This window comes from Xenopus laevis, chromosome 2S (assembly GCF_017654675.1).
Source record: "Xenopus laevis strain J_2021 chromosome 2S, Xenopus_laevis_v10.1, whole genome shotgun sequence".
In the NCBI taxonomy this organism is placed as follows: domain Eukaryota; kingdom Metazoa; phylum Chordata; class Amphibia; order Anura; family Pipidae; genus Xenopus; species Xenopus laevis.
In genome coordinates, this window is record NC_054374.1 from 86,911,439 (window position 1) to 86,929,083 (window position 17,645).

The window sequence follows — 17,645 nt, forward strand, 5'->3', positions numbered from 1 at the left end:
AAGGCAGTAGTCTTAGACTGCAAATAATCTTTAATTGGGAAAGTGAATATCATACTCGTGACAACATGAGACATTCACTTCCCCAAATAAAAATTATTTGCAGTTTAAGACTGCTGCCTTTGGATTTTTTTGATCGACACAGAGGTAGCCTTATGTGTTTCCTGTTTCCCATAGGATGCCTATGATTAAGTGTTTGTAAGACACGAAATGCGTAATGCTACCTCAGTGTGTACCTAAATAAATTTTTTGGATTTGATATGCTGCTTTTTGAGTGTCTGCTCTACATCAATATGTTTTAATGCGCTCCCCTAGCTGAAGGCTCAGGGAGGTGCACCTGGCCTCTTCCAGTACTTGGTGAGTTTTGTGAATTTATTTTGGGACCTCTTTCAACCCATCTATACCAGACACCTGCTAACCCAGGAGGGCCTCTGTGAAAGTAGAGCACCAGGGGATAAGCTGCAGATATGCTCTGTACACTGTTACCTTGTACTGTTCTGTAATGATGAAGGGAAACAGTATCAGCGAACTGTGAATAAAGTGTTGCTGTGTTCACTTGCACATATAAATGTATTGCATTGTATTGAAATGTGTAGCTTTTTACATAACAGGTTTCCAGGTATTGCATACCATACCTGTACTTGAAGCCAACAATTACAGTTTTAAATATATTTTGCAAGCCAGCATTTTTGTAGAATTTCAGTATTTCCAAATGGTTTCTGTCAGCTCACCTGTACTGTACCTGTACACAGGCCCATTCACAATTTATACTGGAGCATTTATTGGTCACAGATTGTTGGTCCCATAAAAGAAAGATACTTCAAACATTTCTTTTATAACCAACAGAATACATGTCACTGTTACAGTCTGATCTACTAAAAAATGTAAAGAGCCTGGACAGAATACACCAACCTGTATAACTTCTTCATGTTTTCTGATACTGATTTGTTAAGATATGCAAATCATGGGGACAATGTTAAGACAAACAAAGCAATATACTATAGGATGACACGAGGGTTGGAAATAAAAGGCAGAAATAACAGTGCCATTCTGCAATGCATTAATAAAATGAAATTGTGTGTGGAAGACAAAGATGCAGAGAGATGCTCAGTGACAGGATGACAGAGAAATAAATGCCACTATCTTAACTACAGCAGCAGGCCTTGAATGATGGGAGACTTGCTGAGGGTGGGTGTTAGTGCTAAATCAGGGAACCCTGAGGGAGACAAGTGCTCAGTGTATGTAATTTGTGTGTGCAGTTTCACAAGTAGTGGTGTTACTAGCAAAATCTTTCACACAGATATATTAAAATTGCTTAACAGCGAGTGTCATAGGGCCCCTTCTTGCTCTCCAGGGCCCAAGAGCTGTTTGCTCAATAAGCAGTGTCGGACCCAACCCAACTATTTGCCTTGTATGCCTATAAAACAGCAGTTGCCCCATTTATATATAAGAATAAAGAGAAGAAATGGAGGTAGAGACTGATGATAATATTTGAGGACAAGTGATTAAAAGAATAAAGAAAGGTAATGACAAAAAAAGGAAGAATATTTTGGAGAGTGGGCCTGTGGCCAACAGTTTTCTGGTGGGCCCCAGGCATCCCAGTCTGACACTGTCTATAACTTTGCTCCAGGTCCAGACTGGCATTCTGTGGGTTCTGGCCAGGGGCGATCCTGACCCCTCCGCCGCCTGAGGCAGCAGCAGTTGCTGCCACCTCCTCCCCCGTGCGCTAACCTTTTTGCGCCTAAGGGGGTCCAGGGGGCTCCACGAGGGTGGCAGAGAGGGCCAGTACGCTTGCGCTGAGAGCATAACTGCACTCTCTGCGCTAGAAGAGTCGAATTTCCGGTTTGAAAAATGGAAATTCGGCTCTAAAAGTACCAGGAGCGGCATTTTTGCGACAGCCTCAACTCGCCTCATTGGCGAAGTGCCCCTGGTTCTGGCAAATGCCAGAGGGGCTGTTGCAAAGGTCCCATAGACAATCATTATTAAGTGGACTGGGCCTGGTAGAGGACTATTTGGGCCTCTGAGTACTTGGAATAGCACGGCCTATTTTTACTCCCATTCCAGATCTGCTTTGCTCCTATTATTTGTTAAACTCTCAGTGGTCCTGTATATAACAACAGCAAACAAGAAACGGATCCGCACACACGCTATGATCAGCAGTTGGGGGGACACCCCTCTTTATTATATCACCTCGTGATCAACGTTTCGGGGGGATAAACCTCCTGTATATAACAAGGCTGTGTGTGTGAGCTAGGGTTGTACCTCAGGTTGGACATTCACATTGTGGCTAATCCAATATATGCCTGCGCCTGTATGAAACTATTGGATGTGGTAAATAATGTAAACAGAACCACGCCTCATTGTAACACCTCAAACCATTGCATGTATCTGAAATGAGCGCTAATCTGACAGGCGCAGTTTTATTATTGTACAGGTGCGCAATGATTTCCCAAAAATCCCACATAAAAAATGGGATGTACTGGGCAGCATTGCAAAAGCCAGAGGAGGGAGATAGACGCAAAGCAGCCGGCCCACAGCTTGTCGGGCGGTGCCACTGACAGAGAGCAGAGGGAGGAGCGGCGCACAGACACCCAGCACCCAGCAATCTGCTCTCTCTGTCTATGGAGCAGCCGTAGCGCCGCAAGCGAAAGCGACATCCCCACAGCAGCTTTCATCTCCACTCTGGTGCCTGGAGGAAGGATACATCACTAGTGCCAGGGATTGTCCAGGTAAGAGGGCGCAGATCCTGGGAGTTGAAGCATTTGGAAGAAGAGGACGGCGCTTGGGGTTAGGCGCCATCCTCTTACAGAAACCCGGGCACCACAGGGTAACAGATATATAGTGGCAAGGCGTGTGGGGCAAATAAGGAGAGCTGAAAGCCGTGCCATGGGCGGGGAAGGTTATGAGAGGATACAAGGATGTGGAGTACGTCTGTCCCTTCCCTGCTGTCACTACACACAACCATGGAGGCCGGTGCGAGGGATCGTACTCCTACATTGGATCCTCTCCAGCAGGAACGGCTCTGCTCATATGTTCCCTGGTCAGCTTCTGACTCTGCTGCTGCTGCTTCTGGGATTGACTGACACCTCAGCCTCATTCCCACTGGCTCTCTAAGCCTTAGTTTATACTATATATGTAAAGCACATTCCTTACTTTGCAAGATATATACATGGGAAACTAATCCCTCTCTATGCCAATCTTCTGAAGGGGCCTACACAAACCTTCCAACAGTTGTTAAACTACAGCTCTCAACTCTGCAAGAAGGATTGCTGAAAAGTGTAGTTTAACAACAACTGGAAGATTGCAACTGCAAGTTAGATAGATACAACATGAATCCCCCTGTCTATATATATATATATATATATATATATATAAATATATATGTCTATGTATTCCTATAATAATAGCTGTCTAACTACCCATCTGCATAACCATTTACATGTATACATATATATTGGCTCACTCTCTGTATCTATCTATTTATCTTCCCTAATCTAATATACTATGCACTTCATTCCATCCATTGGAACCAAAGGATCACTTTTACCTATTTGCCATTTAAAATGAAATATCCCATTTTGTATATTATGCAGCTAAGAAAAAGGAACTGGCAGGTTTTCCCAAATAAAATGTCATTGCATTTGCTGTTTAGAAATGTTGCCAAACAGCTGCTGCCTTGTGTTTCACATGCACATATCCCAGGGGTCATTTTCTTTCCCCTATTTTCTTGGCTAGGCAGATATATTTGGTGGCTTAATAATGGCAAGGGGAGTGGAACATGTTGTAGAAGATGATTTCTATACTCAGAGCTTCATAGACTTTTTATTTTGTTTATATTTTATTTTTAAAAAAAAAAGACTATTTACATTTGGATGTGAAGAGGGCATCATGTAGCATCTCTTTTACTGAGCAAAAGGGAGCCTGATAAGAGCAACAAACTGTCCTTGTAAAGCCATGACAGCAGCATGCTGAAAAGAGAGACACACAATATTTTAATAGCATTCCTATAATTATAAAAATGTCCCCATTTAAGATTCAAAGTGGTTAAGTTGTGACAGATGTTTTATTAACAGCAGGAGCCAAATATCAATGCTTTGCCGTTACATTGAGAAGCTATTGTATTCCACCTTTGTATTTGAATAAAAATAGGTGGGAGGTCCCTTTAATTACAATCTGACTGGGCCCAATTCAGATATGTCAGAAGGAGCTGCATGCTGGAATGAAAAGGTTATTTTCCATTGTCTTTTAACGGCAGATGAAAAGCAAAATGGAGGATTCTCCAGATGGAGCACTGCTGTAGTTTTGCACATTTATCTGTTTTTCTTGAAATCCAATCTGATTGGAGCTGTTTGGGCTCCCATTGTATTGCTCTGAAGTTGCCTGCTTGTTAAAGTGATAATGCATTCTGCACTTTGGTTTCTGGTGGCCAGAGAATAGGATGCGCGGGATACACAAGCAGTTATTTCAGCCTGAATAGACTTTCATGTCTTTCGGGTGGAGCTGTAGATAATTTGATGCTGGATTTTAGGAACTCACATCTCTAATGCATAATGTATGGGACTAAATTACAATACAAACATCGCACAGGAAAGCTTCATACTGCCGCCGCAATAATGAAGCCCTTTTGCATTAATTATCTACAATATTTTGCTTATATTTTGATTTAATAAATAGTTTGTATTTATGGTTTTATTATTTTAATACCAGAAATTCAATGTACAAGGACCTTATTTGTGATCTATTTATATGAAGCCATAGGGTTTTGTGAAAAAATGTTTCAATCCTGGCTCCTGCTATTCCTAATCAAAAGAGAAAGCAACATAAAGCCCTGCATTAACACAATGCTGGTTTCACTCTTATGTAGCATATTCATAAGAAAGATTTTGCTATACATAAAAGTAAAAGTGGTGGGACCATGTTTTACCCTACGAAGAATATTATTTATCTACATATCTCATTTTAGATGTGTTCATTTATGTTGATTGTTCTATGCTGCTTTACTGCACTGTTTTCATTCACATCAATGGAAGTGTGCCCCCAGTGGCCAAATGATCAACGTAAATTTTAAACCGCTAGCCTTTTCTCTGTAGGTGTGGGATTGGTTATCTGGAATGCTTGGGACCTCCGTTTTAATTTGCAGTACCAATTATTCTAGAAAACTTTATACATGCTACTGTAAGTTGTTAATATAATGCCTTATGAGTAATACAACATACAACTGTGATTTAGCCATACTTTATTAGCCATGACTGTACAAAGACAGGAATTGATTTGCTTAAAGATTTTTTTAAAAAGTGTAACCACTAATATCTAATGCAAATCCTGTGTTTTAGACTGATCTTGTATGTCATTTTACAGGTACATGTATGGCCAGCTTTAGATATACAGGTATGGCAACCCTTTTTCAGAAACCCATTATAAAGGAAGCTCTGTAATTCTAATTTTAAAAAATGATTCCCTTTTTCTCTGTAATAATAAAATAGCACTTTGAATTTGATGCCAACTATGCTGGACCAATCCATATTGGTGGCAAAACAATCCTATTGGGTTTATTTAATGTTTAAATTACTTTTAGCAGACTTAAGGTATGGTAATCGTAATTACAGAATTAACCCTTATCTGGAAAACCGTAGGTTCCAAGCATTCTGGATAATAGATCTTATTCCTGTGTATGCAAATAAAAAGTCATTCTTGTTATAAATTGGAACTATCCAACATATGGATTGCCCTCCAGATGATGAAGTACATCTAAAGCTGCTGATCTGCAGGTTCATCCATGCACAATACCCTGGACAGATGCTCCTGCTTGGAGCCTCATAAATACAGTTCAGAAAAAAGCACATAACTTGCTAGAATGACAGTCAATTCAGCAAAATCTCCTGCAGTCTTGGTGCAAAAAAGACCTTTCCCAGCACCTGATAATTATATTACTCTGGCCAACACATTCAATTCCCTTTCCCCTAATGGCAATGAAACATGCTTGCAATATTCAGGTGTATAGGCAATGTAAAGCAGAATTCAGCACACTCAAATCCAGTGATGTATTTTATTTGGATAGTTTGGAGCCAGAGCTCTTGGACGAGGAAGAGACTAAGCAGGCTGTGTTGTGCTTAGAGGACAGATGAGGAGGAAGACATTAAGTATGTTCTGTTTTTTATTTCAGTTCAATTAGCTTTCCAGAGAACAATCTTAGGAACATTGTATTTTTCTATTTAATCAGATTGAGAATATGTATTTATTACCATTGTTTTCCTAGGAGTTATAATCAGGTTTCATAAAATAGCATCTGCTGTAATCTGTCCTTTGTGGACACAATTCTAAACTCTATAAATACATTATTTTATGACTTTCTTTTCACATTCTGTATTCTGTTCATACTAGCCTTATCATCAAATTCAGTAATCATCTGTTATAATCAGCCCTCAAAAGTTGCATTTTAAGTCCCCCAGCTTTCACTAAACTACAACTCTCATGGCAGGCTTACAGATATTGTTGCTGAATAGTGTTATACAGGTATCAGACCTATTATCCAGAATGCTTTGGACCTGGAGTTTTCCAGTTAATGGATCTTTGTAGCTTAACTCTACTAGAAAATCATGTAAATTAACCCAATAGGTTGATTTTGCTTCCAGTAAGGATTAGTTATATCTTAGTTTGGATCAAGCACACTGTACTTTTTTATTATTACAGAGATAAAGACAATCAATTTGAAAAATTGGATTATTTGGATAAAATGGAGTCTACGGTAGATGACTTTCTGTAATTCAGGTTTCCTGATAACGGATCCCATACATGTAATGTCCTGGTTATTTGGAGGTCCAGTGTAGCTCTCCCCAAACTTTTCATGGTCCTTAGCCTGACCAAGGTTTCCATAGTTGCCCCCTATTTATAGCTGTATGACAACAACTATCTATTAAAATCTTGTCCACAAATATGTTTTACATAGAATACCTGACCCATGGACAGCACTGGGGCATATAGGACCACTAGAAATATGTTTACTACAAAATAAAAAAAATAATTTTCAGCAGATAAGATAAATGGATTACAATATGGATTACAATATAGGTATAGGATTCATTATCAGGAAACCCGTTATATAGAAAGTTACAGAAAGGTCGTCTTCCATAAACTTCATTATAATCAAATAATCAGCATTTTTAAAAAGTATCTTCTTTTTCTCTATAATATTAAAGAGGCTGTTCACCTTCCAAACACTTTATTCAGTTTAGGTGTTTTCAGATTGTTCACCAGAATCAAAGACTTTTTTTCAATTGCTTTCCATCTTTTATTGTTTTTCCAAAATTGAAGTGTGTCTCTGGTGTGTCAGTCTGGCAGCCCAGTGATCCATGGGCAAATTCTGAACTGTTACAATTTGCTACATTTTGTATGATATTTTGTAGCAGTATCTGTAGAATATTAGCAACTATTGTATCAATTCTAACAGCTGCCTTTAATGAAAATCAGGGACAAAGTTCAACAGGGACAAAGATAACAAATGTATCAAGTAAATGTATTAATTTAGAACAGTTAAAGATTCGGTGACCCCCCCCTTCCCTCCCAGAGCTGCTTTAGAAGTACTGTCCTTGGTAAGATTCTTTAATATGTCACTTAATATGATATAACTATCTGTTGCTTAAAGGGGAAGGAACGCCTTTTCTTCTCCTGGTACGTGTTTTTTTTGCAAAGGGTTTCCTTCTCCTTTAAATATTCATTTTGGGGGTAAAGATTTCCTTTAAAACAGTAACTTGAACTTGATCCAAACAAAGATATAATCAATACTTATTAGAAGCAAAACCAGCCTATTGGGTTTATTTAATGTTTAAATAATTTTTTTAGCAGACAAAGTATGGAGGTCCAAATTATGGAAAGACCCTTTATCCAGAAAACCCCAAGTCCAAAGCATTCTGAATAACAGGTCCCATACCATATTATGATTTTTCTCCAGAAAAGTTATTACGTACCATACATCTAACAAACATGTGTTAAGTATGGAGAAGTTCATGTGTATAATAGTAACACAATATAATAATACTGTTAATTTAAATATAACATTTATGGGAAAGGAATGAATTCCTGGGGTTCCTCAGGGATGCTGTGTTTGTTGCATATGCCTGTCACACCTCTTTGCTGCAGTGTTTACTGCAAACTGAGATCTACCAGACTGAATTTCCATTGAGAATTTATAGTAGGCTTTATCCCAAACGCTAAACAGGGGGGCTGTACTTTTTCTAATGGCCTAATGGGTTTTAAAGGATCCTTTCATTCATTGAGATATGAGATGTAATTGATGCTCCAGGCATCACTTTACCATCAACAGAAAAAACAGAAGTTCTCTCTTTGTTTTCCAGGCCTGGTGTTTGTTTATAGTTCTCAATGGTACTTTAAGTTCCTTGTGGTTGAAATCTCATTACTGTTACACAAAGTGATCAGTCTCTTTGTGTTCTCTGAGGGAGGGGGTGCAGTGGAATTCATTTATAAAGGTTTTTGCTGCACAAATCAGCAGCCCAATTGCAATTTATTTAAACTTTTGTAATGTTGTTATAAAATTCAAGGGCTAAAGTAATAGATATGGTACAACAGCAATTGTAATGGCTTTGCCATACGTGTTATTTCCAACTAGCTTTCCAATTGCTGGGCTGTCGTCCTTACTACGAATTTCCCAGTTGCTGACGTTTCTATATTTTATACAAATATGTACCTGGGTAGTATTGCCTGGACAGTATCTGCCATTACACTCTCTGTATACCACTCACTGTATACCACCTCTATCTGGGCAGGGTATGTCTTTGGTTACTCAGTTTCTGTGTAATCCTTTCTTCTGTTTTGGAAGGTTACATATGTTGTTGTTCTGTGTATTCTGTTCTTACCACTCACACTGTCCTTTATTGGGGCATAGTACATCTCTGGTTACTCAAGTAATGTTGCCTACTAGTGATGTGCGGGCTGGCCCTACCTCGCTCCCCCATTTTCGGGTTGTGGGTGGGTTCGGAATGAGCTCTTCTACTTGATTTCCCTGCCCACAACCTTACGCTGCCAGCTTCCGGTTTTATAGACACGCACATGTCCGCCATGGCGATCTGTCGTTCAGTCGATCGGACAGCTTAGAAGATTTCTGTCGGCATTTATTGCAGATCTGACGATATAAGTGGGAGACTGTCACCAGCTGTTGTCGGACATAACTTTCCTACGATTTCTGTCAGGTGCAGAACATTGTCTGATCTGTTCTTTTACTGCTTTATTTGATCTGAATGGTAAGTGGCAGGTCGGGAGATGGCACCGAATGATCATTCATCCTATATGAAGGTAAATCTGCACGTCTATGGCCATCTTTAGAGCAGCTGAAATCTGTCAGTGACTGACAGCATGTGTTGGTTGCAGATGCATTAAGCAACCCAATTGAGCATATGTATGTGTGTGTGTCTGTGTATGTTTTAATATATATATATAAAAAACAAGGGAAAGTTGTGCTCACCGCAACATTAACAGTAAGTGAGGGTGCAATGAGGTTGTGCCTTAAGCTAATAAAATGCCTTACCCTTTAAACACAACAGGGATTGTTTGTCCATATATATATGATATATGAAATATATATATATATATATATATATGTACATATAATTTAAGTTTGCCCATGTCCCTGTCATGAATGCTACAAGATGATTGGATGCTGTGAGTAACTGGAACAGTAGCAAATTTTAGACCTTTTCTTACATTCCATAGTGTTTTTAAGGAATGGTGACCCTGCCACTGACCCTTGACACCAGGCAGAGGTTTGAATAACACTGGAAGATAAACAGGAGATGAACTGATTAGAAGTATAAGACATAAAATAAGTTTAAATATCAAGCTTCAGAATGATATTTCTTTCTGGTGGTTCTTACTGAGAGCACTTTAAATTCCTGACTGGAGAGTAGCAGCGGCAGTTGAAAAGTTGCTTTGATTGCTTCTATCTTCAGGATGTTAAAAGATTCATTTTAAGGTGAATTTGCCTTTTATGTTTTGAGTTCTACCGTGCATGGAAAATATACATACAGATAAACCTGTGCCTTTGACCCATAGCCCCACAGTCTCTTTTCAATCATCTTGAAGGTGCACCTCCATTAGCAGCTCTGTGTCTTCTTTATAATGATGATGTGTGTGCGCCCAGGGCCACCATCAGGGGGGCACAGGGGTACAAGTGTACGGGGCTCGAGCCTAAAGGGTGGCCTGGCAGTGCTGCACTTTTCGAAAGAGCCGGGCCCCCTTCCGATGTCCTGAACGGCCAAAAAGCTCTGAAGTCCTAAGGCAGCGAAAAGACCGAAGTCACGAAAGGAGGCAAATTTGAAGCCACAAGTTCTATTCTACTGAGCACCAATGTGTGTGTGTTTTTTTTTCTGATCCCCTGGCCACCGATGTATTATTTTAATACTCTATAGGCCCCTGCCACCAATGTTTTTCAAAAAGTATTCTCTGGGGGCCCAATTTTTTTTTAATTTATAAGGGGGGGGCCTTGGCGCCAATATTTTTCTAAAAAATTTATGGGGGGCTCTGGCGCCAATGTTTTTTTTTTTTAACTTATAGGGAGGCCCTGGCGCCACTTGAACATCAATAGCTTTTTCTAACTTGTGTGTGGGGGGAGTGACCTTTTTTAGCACTGATGTCTGCGTGGTCTTTTAATTGTGGTGTGGAGTGGGCAGGACCTGTAATGGCTTCTAATGGCGGCCCTGTGTGCGGCACATGTCATGTCGGCAGGAGAAATGCTGGAGAATAGAAAGATGGATTAGTAGAGAAAAAGTCAGACAAATCGTTACATTGAATCTATCAAAGCTTGTGGTGTGCATTTTTATAAAAGGTTCTCTCCCTCGCAGCACTAAGAATCTCATTGCTTGTGATTACCATTAAAGCGTTTCTGTGCCTAGAGTGCTGTTTTCATTACAGAGGTGCTTGGCAGAGAAAGCTCCTGAAAAAGCACTACTGTATATGCAGTGGCATACCTATAAGAAGTATGGATGGGCTGGGGGAACAGGAAGCTGAAAAGGACAGGAGAGGTGGAGTGGGTCACAGGTCATCTGCAATTTCACGTTCCTAATAGGTCAGAGGACTTGGAAACAGCACCGGCCACAAAATGTCTTGAGTTCCATCATCCTTACCTGCATCCTTTAGAAGCAATAGCATGGGATGGCATGGGAGAGCCAGAAGAATGTATTCAGATTCAGCTGGAGTTTGAAGGCACTCCAACTTCCAGCATTCCCAGCAGAAATGCTCCTAGCTCGCAGTTTACAAAAACCATCGCCTTGGCTAAATTGCCATACATTTTTTAGATCTGCTCTTTTAAACCTGTCAGGTTTATATATAACCTATATTTTTTTACCACTTATCGGTGTGACGAACAGTGTTGAGTATGTCATCCCCAACAGCCGAATGGCCTGGAGGCCCCAAGTCTGACCTTTAGAGGCTTGATGTCAAACATGTTTACATCCTGCAGGTGGATCAAATTTGTTTCTTTGGGCCATCACTCCAAATAACTGGCCAGATCATGCAATATCCATTTGGCCTGTGGACTGCTTATCTTTCAAATCTTAAACCAGATTATGTGAAAAGCATGGACATATCTAAATGAAATAAAAAGCACTCCTTCAGATGGATTTTCTACAATTATCCACTTATTTTTATATAATCCTTTAGGCTACCTTAATTGTACTGAGACAGGCTTGCACTGGGAGTAATTCATAAAAACCAGTCTTTGCATTTACATATCTACTTTGCTTGACTGTATTTAGTGCTACATGAACAAATACATTAATGCAGACCTGCTATCTGAATTAGCTCTGGTCATAAAATATTAAACCATTTTGCAGACGGAGGAAGGGTTGACACATTTTTTCACGCTTCTTTGCATTTATAATTTAATAGAGGTGGGGATATATTTTTCAGGAATTTCCCCCCTGAGTTTGAGAATGACCCACATGGGACAGAAGCATCTGTGTGTTTTGCATTAGTTCCTTCCAAGGCAGTTAGTACCCATAACTGCACCAATTAGACGTGCTCCTTTTTATTATGCTGAATAGATATTTTACATGGCTTGTTCATCTGCTGGAAAATTAGATCTCAAACATTTGAATTATTCAGTATAAGGGGGGGGGGCATGGATTTTAGGGACATTTTGTAGTTAAATTGTCATATGAGTTAACATGGAATTAAAAATTATTTTGGGGGGAGAATATTAATGAGGGAAAAATAGATTCTGCGTTGCAGCGAAACTAATTCACCAAGTTTTTGCCCCAGAACTTCATCTTATATATTTACCTGTTCCAATCCCAGAGTATTTAAAATTGAGAGACACTTCTAATACATGCAAATACTGTGCTTTAATGATTGCAGACTAATTGCATTTAAATGGGTAGTTCACGTTTATATTACCTTTAGTATGAAGTAGTGATATTCTGAGATATTTTCCATTGGTTTATTTTTTTTTTTAAATTTTTACCATTTTGTTCAGCAGCTCCCTAGTTTGGCATGTTAACAGCTGCCTGGTTGCTAGGGTCAAAGTTAACATAGCAACCAGACTGATTTAAAAGAGCGATTGGAAAATGAACAAGAAAGGGCCTGAAATATAAAGGCAAGCAACAATTATTAACAATAACAATACAATTGTAGATTCACAGAGCAATCGTTGTTTGGCTACTGGGGATAAATGAAGAAAGCAAGTCATTTAAAAAAATAAGACCAATTGAAAAGTGGCTAAGAATAGTGTATTCTTTAACCTACTAAAAGGTAACTTATAGGTCAACTACTCCTTTAAATAAAGCACAAACTACCTAACCCTTCTACCTGGATTTTCTAAAAGTGACCCTGTTTTTCATGTGATCTGTAACCTTATAGTAAACCATTAGCCTTTTTGGGGCAGGGGATGGTATGCAGTCCTGGGTTTTATATCTCAGGAAGTTGTTGCCACTTTTTAGAAGGTATGAAATCAATTGTAAATTGGATGTACCGTAAAATGTGCCACTAGTCAAGCATGAGATGAGTCCATTTATTTGGGACAGCCAATAGATTTCCTCTCCTTGCTCTCAGTTTGACTTATTTATTACCCTGACACATTCATACTTTTGATTGTGATCATTTATAAAATGCCTTTGCACACTGATTTTCCTTGCCTTTCAGAATATTATTGATGGGTTCCATAACCTTTACTCTTCATTTTCTCACAGTCCTGTCAACATAAATTAGTCCGCCTGGACAAATGTGGATATGATTACACTGCTCCATGTACACTTAATATTCTGTTAAAGTCACAGTCAAAGATTTTGTTATACTGAATTTTGCATTGCTTTCTCACAATAACTGTTGCAGGTGCTTTAACATTTGCTGTGAAACCACTGATACTTTCCTTTTTGTCATTTTTCAGTGGTATAACTTGGATCAGATCTATATTACAGGGAAAAACTCAATTGTACATTCCCTGATTTTAAGTTTCCCCACATTTTGCCCTATTTTTGATTCATGTAAGTTGATCAGCTGCACTGACTACATTTATATTCATGTACAATTAGTGCAGCCCTTGGGGCTTGGGCAGATGATCGTTTTAATCTGTGTTATATTTTAAAGCGCTCACAGGGAGGAACACAGCCAACTCTTATTTAATAGGCAAGTACTGACACAGACACATGGAACCAAATGGAGAGTTGACTACTCCTACAATTTCCCCTGCCGAATCTTCCGCCTCAAGCCCTCTTTAAGGTACTCCTCCAATGCTTTGAGGTAATTCCAGTACAGGTATAGGACCTGTTATCCAGAATGCTCGGGACCTGGGGTTTTCCAGATAATGGATCTTTCTGTAATTTGGATCTTCAAACCTTAAGACTACTAGAAAATCATGTAAAAATTAAATAGATTTTGTTTCCAGTAAGGATTAATTATATTGTAGTTTGGATCAAATACAAGCTACAGTTTTATTATTACAGAGAAAAAGGGAATCATTTGTAAAATTTGGAGTATTCGGATAAAATAGAGTCTATGGTAAATGGCCTCTGCGTAATTTGGAGCTTTTTCCGGATTTCAGGATGACGGATCCCATACCTGTACTTAGATAAGGAGATGCTGCATATAGCGTAATTTTATTTATAATAATTGTAATATAATTCTGCCCTGTGGCTGGCCAGTTTACAATCCCACTAAAAACCATATATCTCTATTATATACCTTGATTTTTTAAAAACATAGAGACGAACACAGGTGGAATGCAACATGCTGCTTTGTACGCATTTGTGTGCTTACGTGCACCATTGTCAGTATAGGCCCCTTTAAATTAATAATAATAATGTATTCCTTCCTGCACTGCCTGCCTGCAACTGAGTGTTTTAAAATGGAACACAAGGATGCGAAGGTAAGGGCTCTTACTGACGAGCGGTTGTAGCTGCGCTCCCCTGCGTTCCGTTTTTCTGCGTTCAGCCGCAGGAGAGCGCAGGAATAGACGCATTAAATTTTTTCCAATGGGGCTGTACTCACACAGGCGCGTGTAGGTGCCGAACGCAGGTTGAGACGCAACATGCTGCATTTTTCCTGCGTTCAGCGCCTACACGCACCTGTGTGAGTACAGCCCCATTGGAAAAAATGTAATGCGTCTATTCCTGCGCTCCCCTGCGGCTGAACGCAGAAAAACGGAACTCAGGGGAGCGCAGCTACAACCGCTCGTCAGTAAGAGCCGTTAAAGTGCTCATCTGGACAAGTCCTTATATGTTTTTTTAGACCAGATTTGGTAGTATGTGAGTAGTATTTTTGTCTAAAAAATGGAGGTTCCTTGGCAGTCATGAATACCTTGGGGGTACAAAAGCAGTCTTAAGGTGACTTGAAATGTTAAATGTTCGTTTACACCAAATTCACGGTCAATCAAACTTTTTTTTGGTTACCCCTCCCAATATCAAAAAAGCTTTTTTTTTTTATCAAAAAGTTGGAGTAAAGCAGTTGTATGAATTTACTTTCATATTTGTGAATTATCAAATAAAGTTTTAAAACACAGTTTTCAGCTTGGCTAATTCATTAGTAAAAAGTAAGGCTTTTAGTGGAATTGATGGAGTAAAACTTTTGAGAATATGACCACCTTTTACCTCTAATTTAAGTCCAATAATATTTCTTACTTGAATTTTAGTTCACTTTTGTGAATGTCTCCCTAGGGTTGGCTATTCAACTGAAAGAAGCAGCCAATCAGAATTTTGTTCTCAGTAGTCTTTCTGTAGCCAGCTGATATGAGAAAAAGACTAAACTATGGGCACACAGGCTGTTGGCTCTTGTTGTTGTCAGTCTGCATATTTTTGCAGGCTGAGAGAAGCAGAGCAGATCTGCTTCTTTCATCCTGCAAAAATACAAAGGACTCACAACAGCCGGAGCTTAATTGGTTGTAGGAGGGCCTTAGGCCAATTGAGCCTATATAACTTTTCCTGTTCCTTTCACATGGCAGTGGGCAACAATGGGTTAATCCCTCCTGCCATGCAAATGGGACAGGAAATACCAAATAAATTCCTGACTTCCTCCCCCGGCCGCCATCTTTTTTTCTCCTGTCGCTCCCCCCAGATGTGCCAGAGAAAGTACCTCTCCTTTCCTGAAGTCCCAGGCCGAGGTTCCAAACCCTCTTGTGTGCTCAGGGAAGTCCGAATGTGGACTAAGGCCAAATGGTGCCGTTTGACGCTGTCAGCCGCAATGCTGGAGATCCGGCGCATGCGCAATAAGACGTCAGTGTTTCTCCGGTTCCAAGATGGCGCAGGGGATCTGCGCATGCGCGAACTTACGCGAACCCGGAAGGGGCGCGAAAAGTTGAAAAAAACTGCGCGAAAAGGAACCGAGAGCCATTTAAACTTCAATATAGTGGCGGTTTGTATCCCCTATGCTGCCTGGTGTTGGTAAGGCTGTTGTAAGCTGCTTGTGCCGTTTGTGCTTTCAGAAGGGTGCTGTGTAAGTAACAGATGGTTACCTTCTGAACCAAACAGTTGTGAGCCTGTATGATACTAATATGCCATAAAAAATGTTTTTTTCTTAGGCTGGCATTGCAGGTAGAAAACCTGCCTTCATCATGAGCTCCAGACGCTCGCATTCAGGCTCAAGGGGGTGATTTTTGAGAGGCTATGGGATGATCTGCAAGGATAAAAGAAAGATACTAATGTTTATATATTTATTTTAGGAGTTCTCCTTCTGGACAAAGGAAAAAGACAAGGAGACAGTGTGCATCTTGTCAGGAATCTGCTATGCCGGATAAAAGGCTATGTGAAAAATGCTTTTCTGATGCTTCAGGGATAGCACCGACGCAATTCACTGAATTCATGTCATGGATGAAGAACACTTTCAACCAATCTATGGCCAATATGGTGTCGCAAGTAACTGATAACGTTATGAGAAACTTAGATGGAGGCAGTAGTCTAGGGCAAATAGCCCACAACCCTGTGGAGCAGACAGAGACACAAGGGGACACCCTCGATAGAATCAATTTACCAGAAACAGAATCTGAAGGTGAACTATCTGACATGGAATCTGAAGAAGAGGGGGAATCAGAATTCAATACAGACATGATTGAGTCTCTAGTTAAAGCAGTCAGGAAAACTCTGGATCTGGAAGACAAAATTCAGAACCCAGAGAAGCAGGATAAGATGTTTAAGAAAGTATCTAAGAAAAACCACCTTTTCCCTATACATGAAGTCATTCAATCCACAATTGTAGGGGAATGGGAATTCCCAGACAAAAAACAGATATTATCAAGAAGATTCAAAAAAATGTTCCCTTTTGCTACAGAAGATACCAAAACATGGGATACCCCTCCTAAAGTAGATGCAGCTATTACCAGGGTGGCCAGGCGTACCACCTTACCAGTAGATGAAGGGGTCTCTTTAAAGGACACTATGGAAAGGAGGCAGGATGGAGCTCTTAAAAGAGCTTATATGACAGGGGGTGCTTTATGTAAGGCATCCGTGGCTACAACCTCAGTAATGAGAGCCAATAAAATCTGGATACAGGAACTTGAGTCTGCAATCAAGTCGGGAACAGAAAGAGAAAAACTATTAGAGATGATACAAGACATCAAGATGGCAAATGAATACGCATCGGAGGCTTCAATGGATTCCATAAAACTGGCTGGAAAATCCATGGGGCTTTCTGTAGTAGCCAGAAGAAGTTTGTGGCTCAGACACTGGAATGCGGATTCACAATCCAAGCACAATTTATGCTCTCTCCCATTCAAGGGAAACCATTTATTCGGGCCAGAACTAGATCAGATAATATCTAAAGCCTCAGCAGGAAAATCATCTTTTTTGCCTCAGGAGCGTAGAGACAGAAGATTTCAAAATAAAAATCCGAGGAATTCCCTCAAGGACGCGAAACAATACAAACCGGGAAAACCATTCTCCAGGCAATGGAGGCCCAAGAATCAATTTTTTTCCTCCAAAAGAAATGATCAAAAAACACCCTGGAATAACACAGACAAAAAGGCATGAAGGTGTTGGAGCCCCATCACTGGTTGGAGGAAGATTAAAAAATTATACAGAGGTGTGGGCTCTGGAAATTTCGGATCAATGGGTCCTGAACACTATTTCAACAGGATACAAATTAGAGCTAACACAAAATCCCCTCAGAAAGTTCGTATCCTCGGACAAAATGAGACCTGCGGGAGAGAGAAAAAATTT

The 17,645-nt window shown here is 39.9% G+C and overlaps 2 protein-coding genes across 2 annotated transcripts in view; both read left to right on the forward strand.

The window, feature by feature from the left end:
• The first annotated feature begins 2,450 nt into the window (after positions 1–2,450).
• Positions 2,451–17,645, forward strand: part of rai2.S (retinoic acid induced 2 S homeolog) — a 35,180-nt gene continuing 19,985 nt past the window's right edge. Inside the window, exon 1 of the mRNA XM_018249651.2 lies at positions 2,451–2,726. The gene's annotated coding sequence lies outside the window, so the exon portion shown is untranslated. The remainder of the gene's footprint in view (positions 2,727–17,645) is intronic.
• LOC121400629 (lamina-associated polypeptide 2-like) lies at positions 15,808–17,537 on the forward strand. The gene is made up of 2 exons (XM_041584105.1): positions 15,808–16,080; positions 16,154–17,537. Exons 1-2 carry the CDS (start codon positions 16,046–16,048, stop codon positions 17,454–17,456), a joined length of 1,338 nt encoding a protein of 445 aa, XP_041440039.1. The 5' UTR covers positions 15,808–16,045; the 3' UTR covers positions 17,457–17,537.

Coding starts and splice junctions, on each gene's coding strand:
- LOC121400629 (XM_041584105.1), top strand. CDS start 16,046: ATGAGCTCCAGACGCTCGCATTCAGGCTCAAGGGG. Junction 16,081..16,153: donor TCGCATTCAGGCTCAAGGGG/GTGATTTTTGAG, acceptor TATTTATTTTAG/GAGTTCTCCTTCTGGACAAA.